At 29.8% G+C, this 16346-nt stretch overlaps 2 protein-coding genes across 4 annotated transcripts in view; one reads left to right on the top strand and one right to left on the bottom strand.

Annotated features, from left to right (window-relative positions):
- LOC126847372 (Y+L amino acid transporter 2) overlaps nucleotides 1–16346 on the bottom strand; it is a 234813-nt gene that overhangs the window by 112954 nt on the left and 105513 nt on the right. The gene's annotated exons all lie outside the window — the stretch shown is intronic.
- The window catches only part of LOC126847369 (acetylcholine receptor subunit alpha-like), a 92749-nt gene that overhangs the window by 28649 nt on the left and 47754 nt on the right, over nucleotides 1–16346 (top strand). For both annotated transcript variants that reach the window (XM_050587530.1, XM_050587529.1), the window contains exons 3-4: nucleotides 392–436; nucleotides 11737–11846. In XM_050587530.1, the coding sequence (XP_050443487.1) occupies nucleotides 392–436; nucleotides 11737–11846 (155 nt within the window). The remainder of the gene's footprint in view (nucleotides 1–391; nucleotides 437–11736; nucleotides 11847–16346) is intronic.

Here is a 16346-nt window from a genome sequence, read left to right as displayed (position 1 = left end):
AATTAAACATTATAAATTGAGTAAAAAGTTATCAATGACTTTTTTATACTTAATCAAATAAGTTTGATTTGAAAATGATATAGGTATTCGAAATTATTTTGGTAATCCGTTATTTAGATAAAATTGTATTCGATTACCGCACAATTTATAGTACAATTATATATTTAACTAATTTGTCATATATTTTTTTAATATTTTGCGAATTTTTTCTTTAAAACTGTATAGTTGGTGAGATGTATAAAGGTACACTTATTAAGAAATCATAAATAGAACTATGTGCGATGAATATTATTGATAATTATTTAATAACTGAGATGTATTTTGATCTTGCACAACCAATTTATGTTAAAAAAAAAATATTATATAATATTATGTTTGATCTTTTTTTCAGAACTTAAAGAACCAGATTATGACTACCAATTTATGGGTTGAACAGGTAAATTTATTAACATAATATTATCAATCATCATACAAATATCTGCAAATTTGACTGCTTGTCATTATTTTATCTACTGAATAGCTATAATAGATAGGCTCTTTGACGTTAATATCATAATATATTAATACCTCATCAACTTGCTGGTTCCTACTTCCTACAATTATTCATAAGCTTTATGAATAATAGCTTTATTATTAGGTTTTGTTAATTTTATGTGCCAAAATACTTATTTTTTTTAGTCTAATAACAAATCGTGCATGCTTTAACATTTAGTTTAAAAAATCAATGTTCAATTTTTTGTCTACTAATCTAAAATTTTCATTTTTTAAAAACATAAGTACTATATAAATACTTTTATCAAGCCTAACTAAAAAAATCCCTACATTAAAGATACCTTAAAACAGTAATAACAATATTACAATTAATAATTAATTACATTTACAAAAATGAATAGTTAATAAAATGTATTTATTAAACTAGTTTTTAATGTACACAAATAGTTTATGAACAATAAAAACAAATCAGAAGATCAGAATGAAAATAATATATTATACAATAAATAAAAGAATGAGTTATAATATTATTATTTAATATTACATTAGATTAATAAAAAAATTCAAGTATGCTAAAGATATCGAACCATTCGTTTTTTATAGTATTCACTGGTGGGCGATTACATTTTAGTTAAAAATAATGTTTAATAATCTTATTATTATTTTTACGGCACCAACATAATTATATAATATATTGTTTGTAATCCTATCAATATTATCGTTTGATATTTAAACTCGATTATCTGTGATATGAATGTTTGTAAAGTTAAACATTGAGAGCGCCTAAGTGTAAACAGTGTATTTAATTTTAAAACGTATTTTTTGCGGTTGTATTGATGTAGGCGTACTATTAAATAAATAAAATATAATAAATTTGTTTATGAAGAAAGTCACGTTTAAAAGTTCCAGTGGCAGAATAATGAATGTATACCGAATGTAGGCTACGCCGAAGGAATAAGTACATAAATTAAATTATAAAAAATAACCCACTCAGACATCCATCAGGAGGCAATAAGATCAAATGCAGTCGGCATAAACATACATATTTCAAAACGAAAACACTAAAAACAGACCGTTAGTAAATTATGAGTACATTAACATAAACCACCGCTATAAAATATACAATCAAATATGCAATACGAAAAACCGTACACCCTTTTTGATTTGTATATACTTATTTAAAAACAAAAAAATATCAACTTTTGATGTTACTTTTGTATTCAGTATACTATTGCCTATGTTTTTGGTATTTCCCCGGGGGACATTCTGGTTATACAGTAGTATCAATATTATCAGTATTGTCTGGTTTCTCTGTAATATACTCTTATTAGTTTTACATGAAAGTAGAGCGTTCTAGTTTGACAGTAGTAACTAATATTGGTAAAATTCATGTTGATAGCATTTGGGGATGACTTTCTGTAAAAGATAATAAAAGATACTTTACAAAAGGTGGTGTGCGGTGGAGTAATACGCACAGATATCAGAAAATTATTCTTAATAAATATATACGTTACCGTTTGAATTTGATAGAGCTCTTGAAGAAAATAAAAAAGGTATAAATTTGAATAACGTCTAATATAACTGTAAAACCCCGTACAACTAAAGTGTCTCCAGTGTTATCCTTAATGAATCACCCCGTATATCGTTCATAGATATTACAATAATGTTGTTGTACAATTTAATATTATTATATAATTTTTTTCTTGTTTTATGATTTTACTGAGAAGTTTTTCGAATGCTTCGATGCGCCCACAAACGTCTTGCTCCGGTAAAATTGTTTTATTCTTCTCACTCAGTCGACCCTCTTTAGGACAAACCCCGGAACACGGATTGTCCTTGTAAGTTTTGCTGTTGCGGTGTGCCACCGGCCCAAACTTTATTACCCTACACGTCCCCGGCTCCGTTTTCCAAAACTTACTTGTGTACACTCATACACAGTGAGAATATTATATTACACCAGCAAATTATATTCGTAATTTAAACAACGGTATTTATCGATAATTTAAAATACAAACCCAAGTCTCCAGACATTCTAACAGTTCGATCCCCAAAGCATTATAACATAAATGCATAATGTACACAGTGGTCGTTTTATGATAGAAGGATAACGCCCTAGAATGCGCGTTTACACTATTTACATCAAGGATATACTTATTTTAACATTATATGTATTGGTATTAAAACGTTCACGTTAGGGGCGAACGCTGAAATAAAAATGTACTTTTTCTTTATCGTTTAATCGAAACAATACAGCGTTGCGTAATTTAAGTTGACATAACTTTGCCTAGTTTAATTCTAGAGCCAAAAACACATTCTGTAATTACACGTGTAATAAACTCACACATTTTGATATTTTTAAAACGTCGCCAAACATGTTTTCAATAAATTATTATGATGTTTTGGCGCTGTATTTAATGTTTTAAAAATGCAATTTATACTATAAAACGTAACATTAATGTATGGAAATTATTTTCAATATTTTAATCATGTTTAAACGATATCATGTAAATACTTTTTTTTGCAATATTAAATTTCGCGCCTAAACATATTGAAAACAAGTTTCACAAAATGCTGTAAAGGAAATTTTATTTCGCAATTAATATCTGCGTGTAATAGGAGTAAATTGAGAGTTCTAATTATTAGTAAAACTATTTTATATTAATTTATTACGGATTAGTATTAGCTGAATGTGCATTAGCCTTTAAGTCCACTTGTCATTTTTAACTCAGGAGTTAGATTTCATTCAATTGGATGAACCTAATTGAATAGTTAACTCACGTTTAAAATATATTTACATGCACGTTATCCTAACGACTATATATACATTTATATTATAATATTTGTATGTTAACATAATGAAAATAAGGTTAATAATATACATTAGTATTTGGGTTTACGGGCAGTTATGAAACTAATGAGTATTAAAAACGGATTTACAATCATCCTGAATTAACTTCGCATTAAGTCAACACAAATTAACACTTGCTTATCATCGTGGTAATTAATTGCGGTAGTTATAGCGGTTTAAATTACAATTCAACGCTTTATTATCACAAAAAATAGATTACACATTTATGCCTATATTTATTGCATATAATTTTGCGATACATTACGATATGTATTATTATTATAAAGAAATCACATTGACACATCAGGTGTTGTGTGTAAAAAAATTATCTTCATAATAACTCAATATTATACATAGATAATGGTTTTTAATGAGGAGTCTTTATTAACAATATTATAGGCGATTTTAATATTAAAATACGATTGAAGAACAATACTTTTTTGAACAATTTCAACCGTTAATAAAAAAATATTCACTTTTTAATGACATAAAACGTTATACCTTGTTTTATTGACTTTTCGTGCACATACTTTTATATTTGGCATCTTTAAGTTGCTCTTTCTTGGTTGTTCATATAATATGAAAACTTTTTTCTTCGAGTTAATGAAAACAAATAAAACTATAAAAACAAAAAAAAAAAGAAATAAAAACTTTTTTATTTGAGAAAAGGTTTTTTTTTTTAAACTTTGATCGTTTAACTGATTTATACTTAGTAGTTATAATATCATAATCCGTATCTCATTTAATATGCAATAACTAAATGTTAAACTTATTCGAGTACAATATTGTATTTTGTTAAAAGGCATATGCTTAATTATTTTATAACTTACTGGTGGTTTTGTTTTACTCGGGTTTTCAGTTATAAAAACGGCTTATAAATTAAATAATGAATTAATTAGAATAATTATCAAGTGGCCAAGTACTAAATTTAATGATTTAGAATTGTTAAAAGTAAGTATTATAATTTATTGTCGTCGCTATGGATTAAGTAACACACAACGCAATATGATGCCATGTTTGTTTTCCTTATTCTACAGCGGTGACGACAAAAGTTGTCTGATTTGTGCTTAATTAATTTCTCTGGATTCAAAACTTTCAGTAAGCTGTATTAGCTCTGAAAAACATATCAAAAACTGTTCTTGGCAGGCAATTAAGAACAATAAGTTTTGTTCTTAAAATAATGTTGATATACATCGTATAATTGAAAGATTCAAAGTTTATTTAGCACATAATTGTATTAAAAATAAATAAACATTATTGTTCAAAGTAATTATCTTTAATACAAATCTTTGTTATTGAAATAATTTAAATGAATTTGCATAAAATTGATTTAATATACCTACGTTGTATCAACTCAAATCATACATTAAACTTGGTTTTATAATTATTCAATAAATAAATTGTAAAATCGGTAGCCCAAAGTAAAGGTATACTACATTTATATAATGTTTGATTTTCTTTAAAGCGCTTTTTGGGTTGTATTGTTTTAAGGCTAAAGACATGTTTTTGTTTTAAATGTAATTCAAATATATGCTATTATTTTTAAATAACACTATAAATTTTAAGGCCCCTGGATACAGACCAATGTTACAAAACGTTACTGTAAGTAAACAAATTATAAAATTAAAAATAAAAACAAATGGTAATTTTTATAAGAGGATCTGTGGAATAAACTTTTTTTTGCAAATAATTTAAGTTATCCAAATTATTTTTTTCGTGAATCAACAAATTACTTTACTTAAAAACGAATAATTTTGACAGCCTTACTGGTTTAATTCTGAAACTTCTAAGTTATAATATTAGTAGTTGATTTTCTTAAACAGTTTTTGCTTACAACACAAGGTCATCAGACATACGATCGCGACCTCCATGTCTTGGAAGAAATAGCTCAACTACGCCAAATCTCCTCATAGCATAAAGTAGCTACCCTAGGGTTTTACTCCTATTGCGTTGGTTTTTATATATACAAAACATATACCGGCACATACCCACAACACGCAACGGTGTGTTGAGATAACTTGCGGGGAAAGGACTTTGGTTTTTGCGGGGGGAGGGGCATCGAAGCCGCGAGGGCGATGAGTAACGTTACATCTTAAAATATATGTATGTATGCCAAATTTGATCCGGATTCTGAGTACGCCGTACCCTCCAGTCGTACATCACTGTCATCAGATAGCCGAGGTAAGCGCCGGCGACGAATGATAGATTTGACCACTTAATATATTTTTTACAGTGGAATTCGCCGCCTGCGCTATCTGACGGTAAGTGTAATAACAATAACAATAATAATAATACCGGTCTGCCGGTAAAAAACACAAATAACCCTGTTAGTATTTTTTTTTCTCATCCCGACGTCGTGGGCACCTTTTATTCATTACCTTTTCTTTTCTCATGTATACTATATTATATTTTTTTCGTCATATATATATTTTTTTTGTTCAGTAACAAAATTGAATTTGTTAAAAAACGTATCAAACTAACAAAAAAATAAAAAAACGGTCAATATTGTCAAACCGCCATCACGTCTCGACGGTGCAAATCGATTTCGAATTTTCGTTGGCCTTTTTTTTTCCATCGGATACAAAACGTTACACGCACGTTGTAATAATATTGTATATATATATACCTTTTTTTTTGCCCTCTGCATCTCGTGAAAAATTGTCCCACCATACTTATATATATTATATATATATATACATACATAGTAACGCGTCACCGTCTCGCTGTGTGTGTTACCTATCCGAAAGAGTTTGCCGATCGTTTGTTAACACCGCCGATGCGTATGGAAACGCCAAGCACAACAACATAACACACAATGCAGCAGCTATTGCCATCACAAAAAAAAATATATATATATATACTTTATAACTATTGTAGCTTAATCATTATTTTATATAATATGTATAAATATATATAAGACGTGTATCACAATTCACACAGTCGTCGAGACAGCGATATTTTTCGCAGCGTTTCACATGATATTTCAACGAAGAAAACCGAAACGTTATAATAACACTGTAATAATACTATATTTTGTACCATACAACAATAATAATATAAGTACGTACCTATTTGGGATTTTGTATAGTATTGTGTAAATCGAATCACCTTGCGTTACTGTGTAAGTATCTGAAGTGCTTTTGGAAGCCGTTAAACACAATATATGATATAATATCATGAACACGCGCGAAATGGTTTGTTTTCTCAGCCTATTATCCGAAGCGGTGTCGTTTACATTTTGTACATTCTCATCATAGTTACAGGAACACTGCATAGGCTTCGATAAAACATTACACATATTATAAGCCATTCAGTATTACTTCGTCTTGAATCAAGTTGTGCACTAACACTAAATCAATGGCATAATACAAAAGACTAATGAAATAGACAAGGTTTGGATAAAAAAAAATTATATTATTTAACGTTAAGAAATATTTAAACTTTATCAGTCTTGAGCGTTTAACGTTACAAGTCCCGGGTATCAGGCACTAATAAAATACCTAGTTATACGAATTACGCGATGAAGCGATAAAAAATAATAAATTAAACATAACGTTTTCTCAAGCCTTTGCTTTGAGTTCATTTTTCTAAAGAATTAAGCTGTTATGCATAGAAATAGTTTTCCAAGAACCTTCTACACAGTTTGTACAAAGAGAGAGAAAAAAACTCGGTAATTAAGGTTGGCGTTAAGTTTTTGATTATCATAACATTTATTCAGTTTAATTCAAGTCAAAACCCTTTGAAGTTTGAAATTGCGCTAATTGGATAGCTGTTAGAATTCATGGACCATATAATTTTAACACACTAGAAATCTAGTGATCGTTTTTATTATGACCTACAACCTGCGTTTGTCTTTATGGAAATAATATCATTATAATTTACATTTATCTCACTTTGGGTGTCAATGAAGACCAAGTAAGCAACAACTATACTTTTGGTTAAATTATAGACACAAATGATGGTGAACATGTGAATTTTTAGCAAGTTTTTTTAGTTTTCTCCTACCACTCAAAAATGAAATTATTTTAAATCAAAAAAATTTCAAATCAGAAAATAATTTTTCTGTAGATTATGCCGAAAACCTTTTGTTGTTATTTTTAATGATGTGGCCATATAATTTCTTATGTTAGTACTGTTTTACTAACAAAACATTACATTTTGTTTTCAAACACATTTTGAATATTTTCGGAATTTTCAAAATATTACTTTTGCTTTGGTGCTTATATAATAATTGCCATTACTAGGCCTAAAAAGTTAATGCAAATTGGTCTTTTTAATAATTATAGCAAACAATTGTTTATTTAGATCGAGTTCCCGGTTTTCGGGTTTTGGTTTTAGATTGGGAAACGGTTTTTGGACTTTTCTGGCCTAGAAGCGGTTGTATAAGTTTAAGGGTTACTTAATTTTTGGTGCAGTTTTAACGAAACTAAATTTTCAAATAACTTTTCACTCTTCAAAATTTGATTTTTTTTAAATATACGCTATACGTGTACGTATAAGCCTAACCAATCCGAGTGAATATCATCGAAGACCATTTCCCTTATCTTCTCAGCTATTAGTAAGTAACTCAGTCCCGCGGTTGTAGGTATTTTACGAGGCATTGGTGGGAGCATTTTGAAAATTGGGAACAGAAAGTCGCGCGTTTGATTCACGCGGCCGCCTCGAAGATTTTGCTCTAATACAATTTCTTAGAAAAGCGGCACTTGCCGAATTCTCCGACGAAAAATAACACGGGTTTAGAGTATATAGACTTAATTAAATAATGATATTAGTACGATTATTAAAATATTCTGTGTTTGATGACCGATAAATTAAATAAAATTACGAAAACATTATGTTTGATAAGAATTTACTGTCAATTACAAACAATTACTTATTGTTATATTGTAACACTAAAGGAAAACGTTTGTTTTGATGGCGTGGAAGTCTGTGATAAATTAATAAAAACCCACATCATGCATTTAGACCTACACTCCCTAAAGCGGCATTAATAGTTACACTATAAGACCTGCCTTTGGGCCAAATTTCACGTTTCTACCTATACGGGAAATGTTTTATAATTTTGATGATGAATGAGTGAGTCAGTAACAAAAATGTTTACATTGAAATTCTCCCCTCTTGAAAAGGCTTACTATTGAGGGCTCTGGGCTCATTTTTTTTACAGCGTCCTAAGCTACTCGAGCTTAATCTATATTTCAAATTTCAAAAGTTAATCTAAAGAGGAAACGGAGATACTATATGGGTTGGAAAAACTGCGTGGATTGGTTCGTGCAAAGATACACTTGCATTGCTGCAACTTGGTCTGCCGCACTGCCGTGCGCTCGGATTACACTTGATCGTTTATGAATTGCGTTCTTAATATTTGGGATTTTCCAATTTCCTGCGGGATAAAGACGAGCGTGGACGAGACTCGCGTAATTTAAGCGTGATAATTAGTAGGATACCGTTAGGCGAACCATATAATATTATAGTAAACGCGAACCGCGTTAGTTCGGAGAGATGTGTTCTCTTGGCCTGTATGTATAATGTACATGCATTACAGTGGCCGACGTCGCGTATCGATTGTTATAGTCAGAGGCGTCCGACAAATTATACAGCGTAGACCGGAGGCTACTGAACGCAATTCATCCATTTAGACGAATTCGTTACCATTTCCGACACACCGTGAATTGGCGGTTTTCCGCTAAAGTGGAATTGATTTCAACGACAAGAGATCCTGAGAGAGAGAGAGAGAGACAAAGAGAAACAATAGGCATACTTAAAATACATTACAAAATTGTTGTTTCTTTTGCGTTATCCCAAAAGTGTGTGCTTTCGTTAAACGCGGATATAGTGTGAAAAGCTCCTAAATAGTATATATATATATTTTTTTTTTCTTCAGTATAATATCAGTATTATATGCGGTATTGTTACTATTGCCGCATACTACAAACCGCAACCGTGTACTCGATTCGAATTTGGTTAGCGATACTTAAAATATTTCAGTGTAAATGAAGTCGACGTTGATATTATATTATGCACAACACGTCGGATCGGTCGTGGCAACAATTGCGTTTTCGTTTCGAGCTGAAGCTGATAATATACCTGTTAATAATACGTATGTATGTATGTGTACTTCTTTCAACTCATTAGCAATAAAAACAAATTGTACGTTTAACGATGTCGACATTACAACGTACATGGGTTCGGGACAGAAAGCAACACACCCCCATTTGGACGTGTTTCGAAATTCGTTTAACGTCTTAAGTTGATAAAATAATAGATTAATTTCAATAGAAAAAATACATAAATTATTTAAAAACGTTTTAAATTGGAATAGTGGCTGCGAGAAGGTATCGGTTTTACAATGATGCGTTTTTATTTTTATGCCAGCGATAACAGAATTTTTCATGTAACAAGTCCAATCCAAGAATAAAAGAAAAAAATGTATGACCGCCTTTTTCCTGTAAAATAAATACATATGTATAAAACGTTTTAATACAATTTTGTAACGTTATTAAAAAAATTAAGTGTAAAATGTTTAATTAATATTCGAAAGTAATAAAATATAGTTGTATGACAAATTGTGATTAAATGTTTGTAAAAGATAACGTACAAAGTATTTATAAACAGTTTGAAAAATAACGCTAAAAAAAAAACACAAAAGTTTTTTTCATACTGTTTAAATGTTATTTACAAGCATTATACATAATATAAGAGTAATACCTGCGTTGTTTTTAAAATAATAAATTTGCAATACATCACAACTGCAACATTGAAACGTTTTACACAATATGAACATAATACAATCCGCATCGCTGTGTCTTCTGTGCTTGGCATAGAAACTAAACCAAAAATAAATCGTTTAATAAGCTATCTTAATGTGTTTTTAATTCCGTTAGTTAGTATTAGAACATAATTAAATATTTTATATAGCTAAAACCGTTTAATGTCTCTCGTGTAGTATATTAATATATGTTTAAAACATTATTTTATTGCCCAGTAGTACATGGATTTTTTACTACTTATATTTTATGTTTTGTTTCTAATATTTATAGACTAATATTTTATTTATTCCAAGTACCGTCAACCCATATATACATTTTAACGGTACTGGGAACCGAGCACTATTGGATTTTTCTAATAACGTGATGGATTTCACGTCGAACATAAATTTCCGATAAAACACTTGAATAGAAAATGTAAAATTAGTTAACTTACAAATGTAAATGCCAATCGTGAGACCGACAGTATTTTGTTTATCTATTAGCGTTAATATGGTTGACCACAGCTGTCTTGTTAACGGTGGACTGTTTTTTTAATAAGTCAAAAACTGTTGTAAACAACTTGCGAATTACCTATAATAAAATATGATTGTATTTTTACTGTGGTATTGTTTTTGAACGCTCGGACCGAATCGCTTTGCTATACTATACCCTTGTGTATCAACTAGAACCATACAAATAAACATAATTTAATTAAATAACGAATAAACCGGTGATACGTTTATGCGTTGGAAATATGTAGATAAAATAAAATTTCGGTCCGGTATAGTAGTCCCTAGAGGGGCAAAAAAAAAAGAGGGGGGAATCTTATATTTATGTGTCCCCGTTGACGTCAATTTACCGTTTTGTTCGTCTGATTAATCATAACTCGAGCAAATACCGTTAAACGATTCGCATATAGTTGATGAACAAATCGGGAACCTTTGATTTTTAATTTGTTGGCATAGAAAACCATAGTAACTAAACATGGGTACACCCCAGGCAAATTCATATTTTCAAAATATAAACGAAATTGTTTTAAAAATATCTTGCGGCTTTAAATAGATTAAACTGTTTTAATGAAATTTTGGCTGTATTGTATAAAATTTAAATATTTTGATTGCAATTTTTAGGCCATTTAAATATTATAGGTTAGAGTTGATTATAGTCACTTTTTTTGTTGACATTTTTAACAATCGCAAGATATTTTTGAGGTATTTTCTAGGAAAAAGTATCTCTGTAACTATGCTAATTGGCTTTTTTTGATTGTTAGGTTAGTTTGCTTTTTATTTAACATTCAGTAAAATATGATATGATATGGTAACAGTTCTATTGTTTTTACAATTAAATAATATTTTTTAAATAGTACTGTAAGTTTAATATAAGGTATGTTTAAGTTATTTTCAATACATGAAACAAACATTATTAAACTTATACTAAACCCTTTTAAATTGGTACCTTTCTATGGTATTTAAATGTAATGTTATACAAAATAAAATTATATTTATATTTTTTGTATTTATTATGGTACATTTAATACATTGATTTTACAATAAATTGTACATTCAAGTTCATTATTCTTTGTTTGTAATTTATTTTTTTATAGTTAAATTTGACATTGAATCATATTTTATGCTTTTTATCGTTTTGCAGTCGTGGATGGACTACAAACTGAAATGGGACCCAAAGGAATATGGCGGCGTGCAAATGCTCCACGTACCTTCTGACCACATTTGGCGGCCGGACATTGTGCTGTACAACAAGTGAGTGTGCAAATTCTCTTTGCCGTCTACCAAAACATAATAATAACATAAACCCTTTCGCGTTTGGAAGTGTTTTGCGGGAGTCTATATTGTTGTTTACGACTGCCTATTTCGTGGTTTTCCGTCCAGTCACGGTGCGAAATTAATTATGGCATTACACACAACAAAAATTCCTCGTTTTAACCTAATGGGTAAATAATATCGATTAACCTTCGATAAAGTTTTTCAAGTAAACGTGTAGGTGCAGCTAGATAAACGCTTACCCCCCCCCCCTCCCCGAAAATAAACTATTGGCAACACAAACAAGTAAACTAGCAGAGTAATAATACTATATAATTTATAGTATTATTACTCTGCTAATGTACATATGCTATGTAATAATAAGGACGTTAATTTTATCATTCCTATGGTATAAATAATAAATGTGGTTCACATACAAAAATATGTTTGTTTGTTAATGCTAATTTTTTATAATATTTAAAATTTATACTTCTTACATTGGAAATGTGTATTACTTTGATAAAACAAAACTTTAGTTTTTAAAATGTTGTTCTATCTAAAATATTTTCTCTTAATCATTTGTAAGAACATTAATAATCATATATTTTTCAATTATTACTCTATGGGTAACTTACAAACAGTAAACATAATATTATTAATTAATAAATTAACTGTTAGTGGGTCGGGCCTTAGAGAATGAAGACATCGCCGACTTTTATAAGTAAAATTATTATGAAAACTTAGTATTTCTCTCCCAATATAATAATATAAAACCCAAGTTGCGCCTATACGTTTATTTTACTTCCATTTTTTTATCACCTTATAAATTACTTTTAATAATGCTACATTTATAACTCATTGTTAATACTAATTTAATAATAATAATAAGTTATATTGAAAACATGTTTTTGGTTAATGAGAACTTAATAGCAGGCATGGATGTGAACATGAAACAATTAAAACCCAGAAATGGCGCTAGAGATATGCAATTTATACATTGTATTATTTTTTTTTTTTGCAATGTACAACCCCAAAACATTTTTTTTTTTTAGTGAAACATTTGTTCATTTTTGTAAAATATACCAAACTTACTCTGAAGTAAATAACCCGACTAAAGCACAGACAGCCACTACAGTTTTTTTCTTCTGGCGCCGTTTCTGGAAAACTTAATATAAAAATTATAATTGTTATTTTATATTATTATTATCACTAACATTTTCATTAAAAATCAATTCGATCAAATCAACAGGTACTCGGTGATAATTATTCACAAAATGCAATATTGATGCGTTCCCTTATTTGTTTGCGTCGCAATTAAACGTAATTTTTTAAGACCAACTACTTACAAAAAAAAAAAACATTTTAGAAGATTTTGCTGGCAAACCATTAACCTTCGGTAATTGGTGGGTACACGGCTTATATCACACAAAAATCCTTTCTGCCCTAACAACCTTTGGGATTATAAATGATCAACTCTGAACCATTACTGACAGGAATCGATGAAAGAAAAAACAACGTTACTTTACATTGGCCGTATCTCGACGCTTGAAACTAACAAATCAGTCAGCGTTAATTCGGCGGGTATGTTTGTATTTATCACCGATGAGTTATAATTAATTCGACACGTTTGTATAATATACATATAAACTACATACTAACAAAACGTGCCTAACAAAAACAATAGACAGACGTAGCTCGTTTAACACGATTGTAGCAACAAAGACAAATCAGACATTATTAATGGAGAGGAGTTTTGTGTTTAAAATTAATCCGTGTTAATTTATACTGATTTCTAAAGGTTTGCTTTATTAACTCGCTTTTGTTAATTAAATTTAACAATTTAAAAAAAAACATCAACGTTTAAATATAGTACTTTATCCGAGCAATAGAAGTTTATCTAGATGCTGAGCATCTTTGCTTTTGCCTCAACGCAGTTTCAATATTGTTCAGAAATTAAGTTTATCGTCAACTTTTTCCATCAAACCCGAACCAACTGATCGCCGACCAAAAATAAAATATAATAATAGTTAATTTCCCAGAGGACTGTACACTGACTGTTTCAAAATTGTTGTTTATAAAATAACGTTTAAATATATTTTGATACTAGAAATATTTTTGAAATATTAAAGACATGTTTGCCGATAATAAAAAAAAAATTATATTTTTTGCATTAAACCTAAGTTGTTTAAACAATACATTATAGTTGTTTTTTTTAAAAGGGTTAATATGGGCTTTGTAGGCTGTTAGCCGCAACTATCAAGTCTTTCCAACGTTCTCTGTCTATTGCCGTCTCTTCTGGATTCTCTACTCCTATCGACTGCAGGTCTTGATGTACACGGTTACACCATCGCTGTCTCGGTCGTCCCAAGGGTCTTTTCCTATCTGGTATCCACAAGGTTTTTTATGTAATATTATCCCTTCAGACATGTCCTGCCCATCCAATTCTTTTGCTTTTCATTATTTCTATTATATCTGGATGATTGTATAATTAGATCGTCATTGGTTCTGCGCTCGTATTCGTTAGTTTCCATATTCTTTTTGGGGCCAAAAATTTGTCTTAATTCTTCTCAAATATTGCTAACTTTTTCTTATCGGTTTTTAATGACGGTCACGTCTCACAGGCATACAATTGGCCTAACAAGGAATTTGTACATGTTTTTGATAAGACTTTTGACTTGAAGAGTGGTCTCAGCATTCCAAAGCATCTGTTTGCTGCACCCACTCTTCTCTGTACCACTTCATGTCCGTCACTGGTAACATCCAGTTCCATTCCGAGATACTTAAACGTTTCCACCCTCTCAAATCTCATTTTGTCTACTACTAACTCCGTTTGATTGTGGTTCTTACGTAATAGCGTATCATGTACTTTGTTTTGTTTTCGTTAATTATTAAACCCATATCCGTACTCTTTTCTATCAGATCTAGTGCTGTCATATTGGTATATTCTTATACTCTCTATTTTTATATTGCCGATAAAACTTGTAAGGAAAAGGATTGATTGTAAAAAGAAAAAATACATAAACTACCAACTATGGAGAATCCATCGTTATACGTCATAGTTTCAGTATCAAATTCCGTTTCAGAGAAAAACAGTTGACTACACAGAAGCCCAATTAAAAATAACGTGTGCAGGTTTTCTTAATCTTATTAGTTTCGTATACAAGTTCAATTTGAAAGGAACGTGTTTTCATTAAGTAAAATTGCTTTTTGTATTTTATCGTTGCTAGAGAGGTAAATTATGCATTAAGCTTCTCTGTGCCCTAATACTACATGACATTATACATATCCTGTATCATATTATACGAGTACTGGATTTAATTCTGGTAAAATAAACAAAAAACATAATACAATTATACATTTCAACTATGCACTTATGGTAACAATGAGTAACAAGACAAATACTATATACTGATTATGTTACAACGGTTACAGCATACAGTTGACTAGATATGATAATGACCTTATGATTATTTTTCACGTTTAAATCGGAGCTCTTTGAGCAATTTTAAAGTTTACTTGTCGAGTTAGTGCAAGGCTGACAGGATACCTTTGAACTTATTGTGTGTACGATTGTTTGCTGAGCAGAGCAGATTTGCATTCACATATTATTATTATTTTAGGTCTTCTTGCATTTCGTGAAAGACATCATTCCTAATCTATTCCTGGAATATAAATCTAATAAACTCTATATTTGTTCGACTACTGCTACTACTACTAGTATTGCTTGTACTGTTAGAAAATAAAGTTGTTCTATTTATTTAATATCTAAAACTTCTCAATAAAGCAAATAATTCAATACAAAATTGATAAATTTAATAATGATATTGGGTAACTAGAATTTTCTAAATTAAATTTTTTATAATTTATTATTTTTCTATTTGGTTTTTCCTCGGGGGTAAAAAAATTTGACAACATGTTTTTAAAATTGTATTATAGTTCTATCACCAGTGTCACATTTTCAACCCTATAGTTCTACACACTGACCTCCCGAAAAACGAAATAAAAAAAAGCATCACTTCTGGTATAATAGGCCTATGAAATATTTTTGTTTTGTTTTCAATCGCAGATCGGTTTAGTTTTATATCTAAAGAATACTTAAATTGTTCAAAACTATTACATGATTGTAAAGTTAATTTCCATTGAGCTACACGTCGTACCTTAAAATATTGACAGTAGCTGTTATTATTAAGACATCTCATCGATTTGTTAATAAAACATACGCTGTTGTTTATTTTTTTTATAAATAATCTTTATTATGTCATTGTGTACAAATTATAATTTATGTAAACCGTATAAATCATTAGCGAGTGGTTGTTAGAATAGGGCAAAAACAGAGAGAGAGAGAGAGAGACGGCTTATGCGATAAAACACTGTAGAAGTTCCGGAAAACGGCTGGTGCTTGTGTAGAAGAAAAAGGAAAAAAGTCTCTTTATAGTTAGACTCGATGGATTTAAAAGGTCGTAAAATAATAGTAATAATAATTCCACTTGTCCGCTACGG

Source organism: Adelges cooleyi, unplaced genomic scaffold, assembly GCF_023614345.1.
Source record: "Adelges cooleyi isolate 19-005CV unplaced genomic scaffold, UGA_ACOO_1.1 ACOO_flye_CR_arks_rails_tigmint_CR_PRNA_108, whole genome shotgun sequence".
NCBI classification, from domain to species: Eukaryota; Metazoa; Arthropoda; class Insecta; order Hemiptera; family Adelgidae; genus Adelges; species Adelges cooleyi.
The sequence above is the reverse complement of the archived record's forward strand: the minus strand, read 5'-3'. Positions and strand labels throughout refer to the sequence as shown.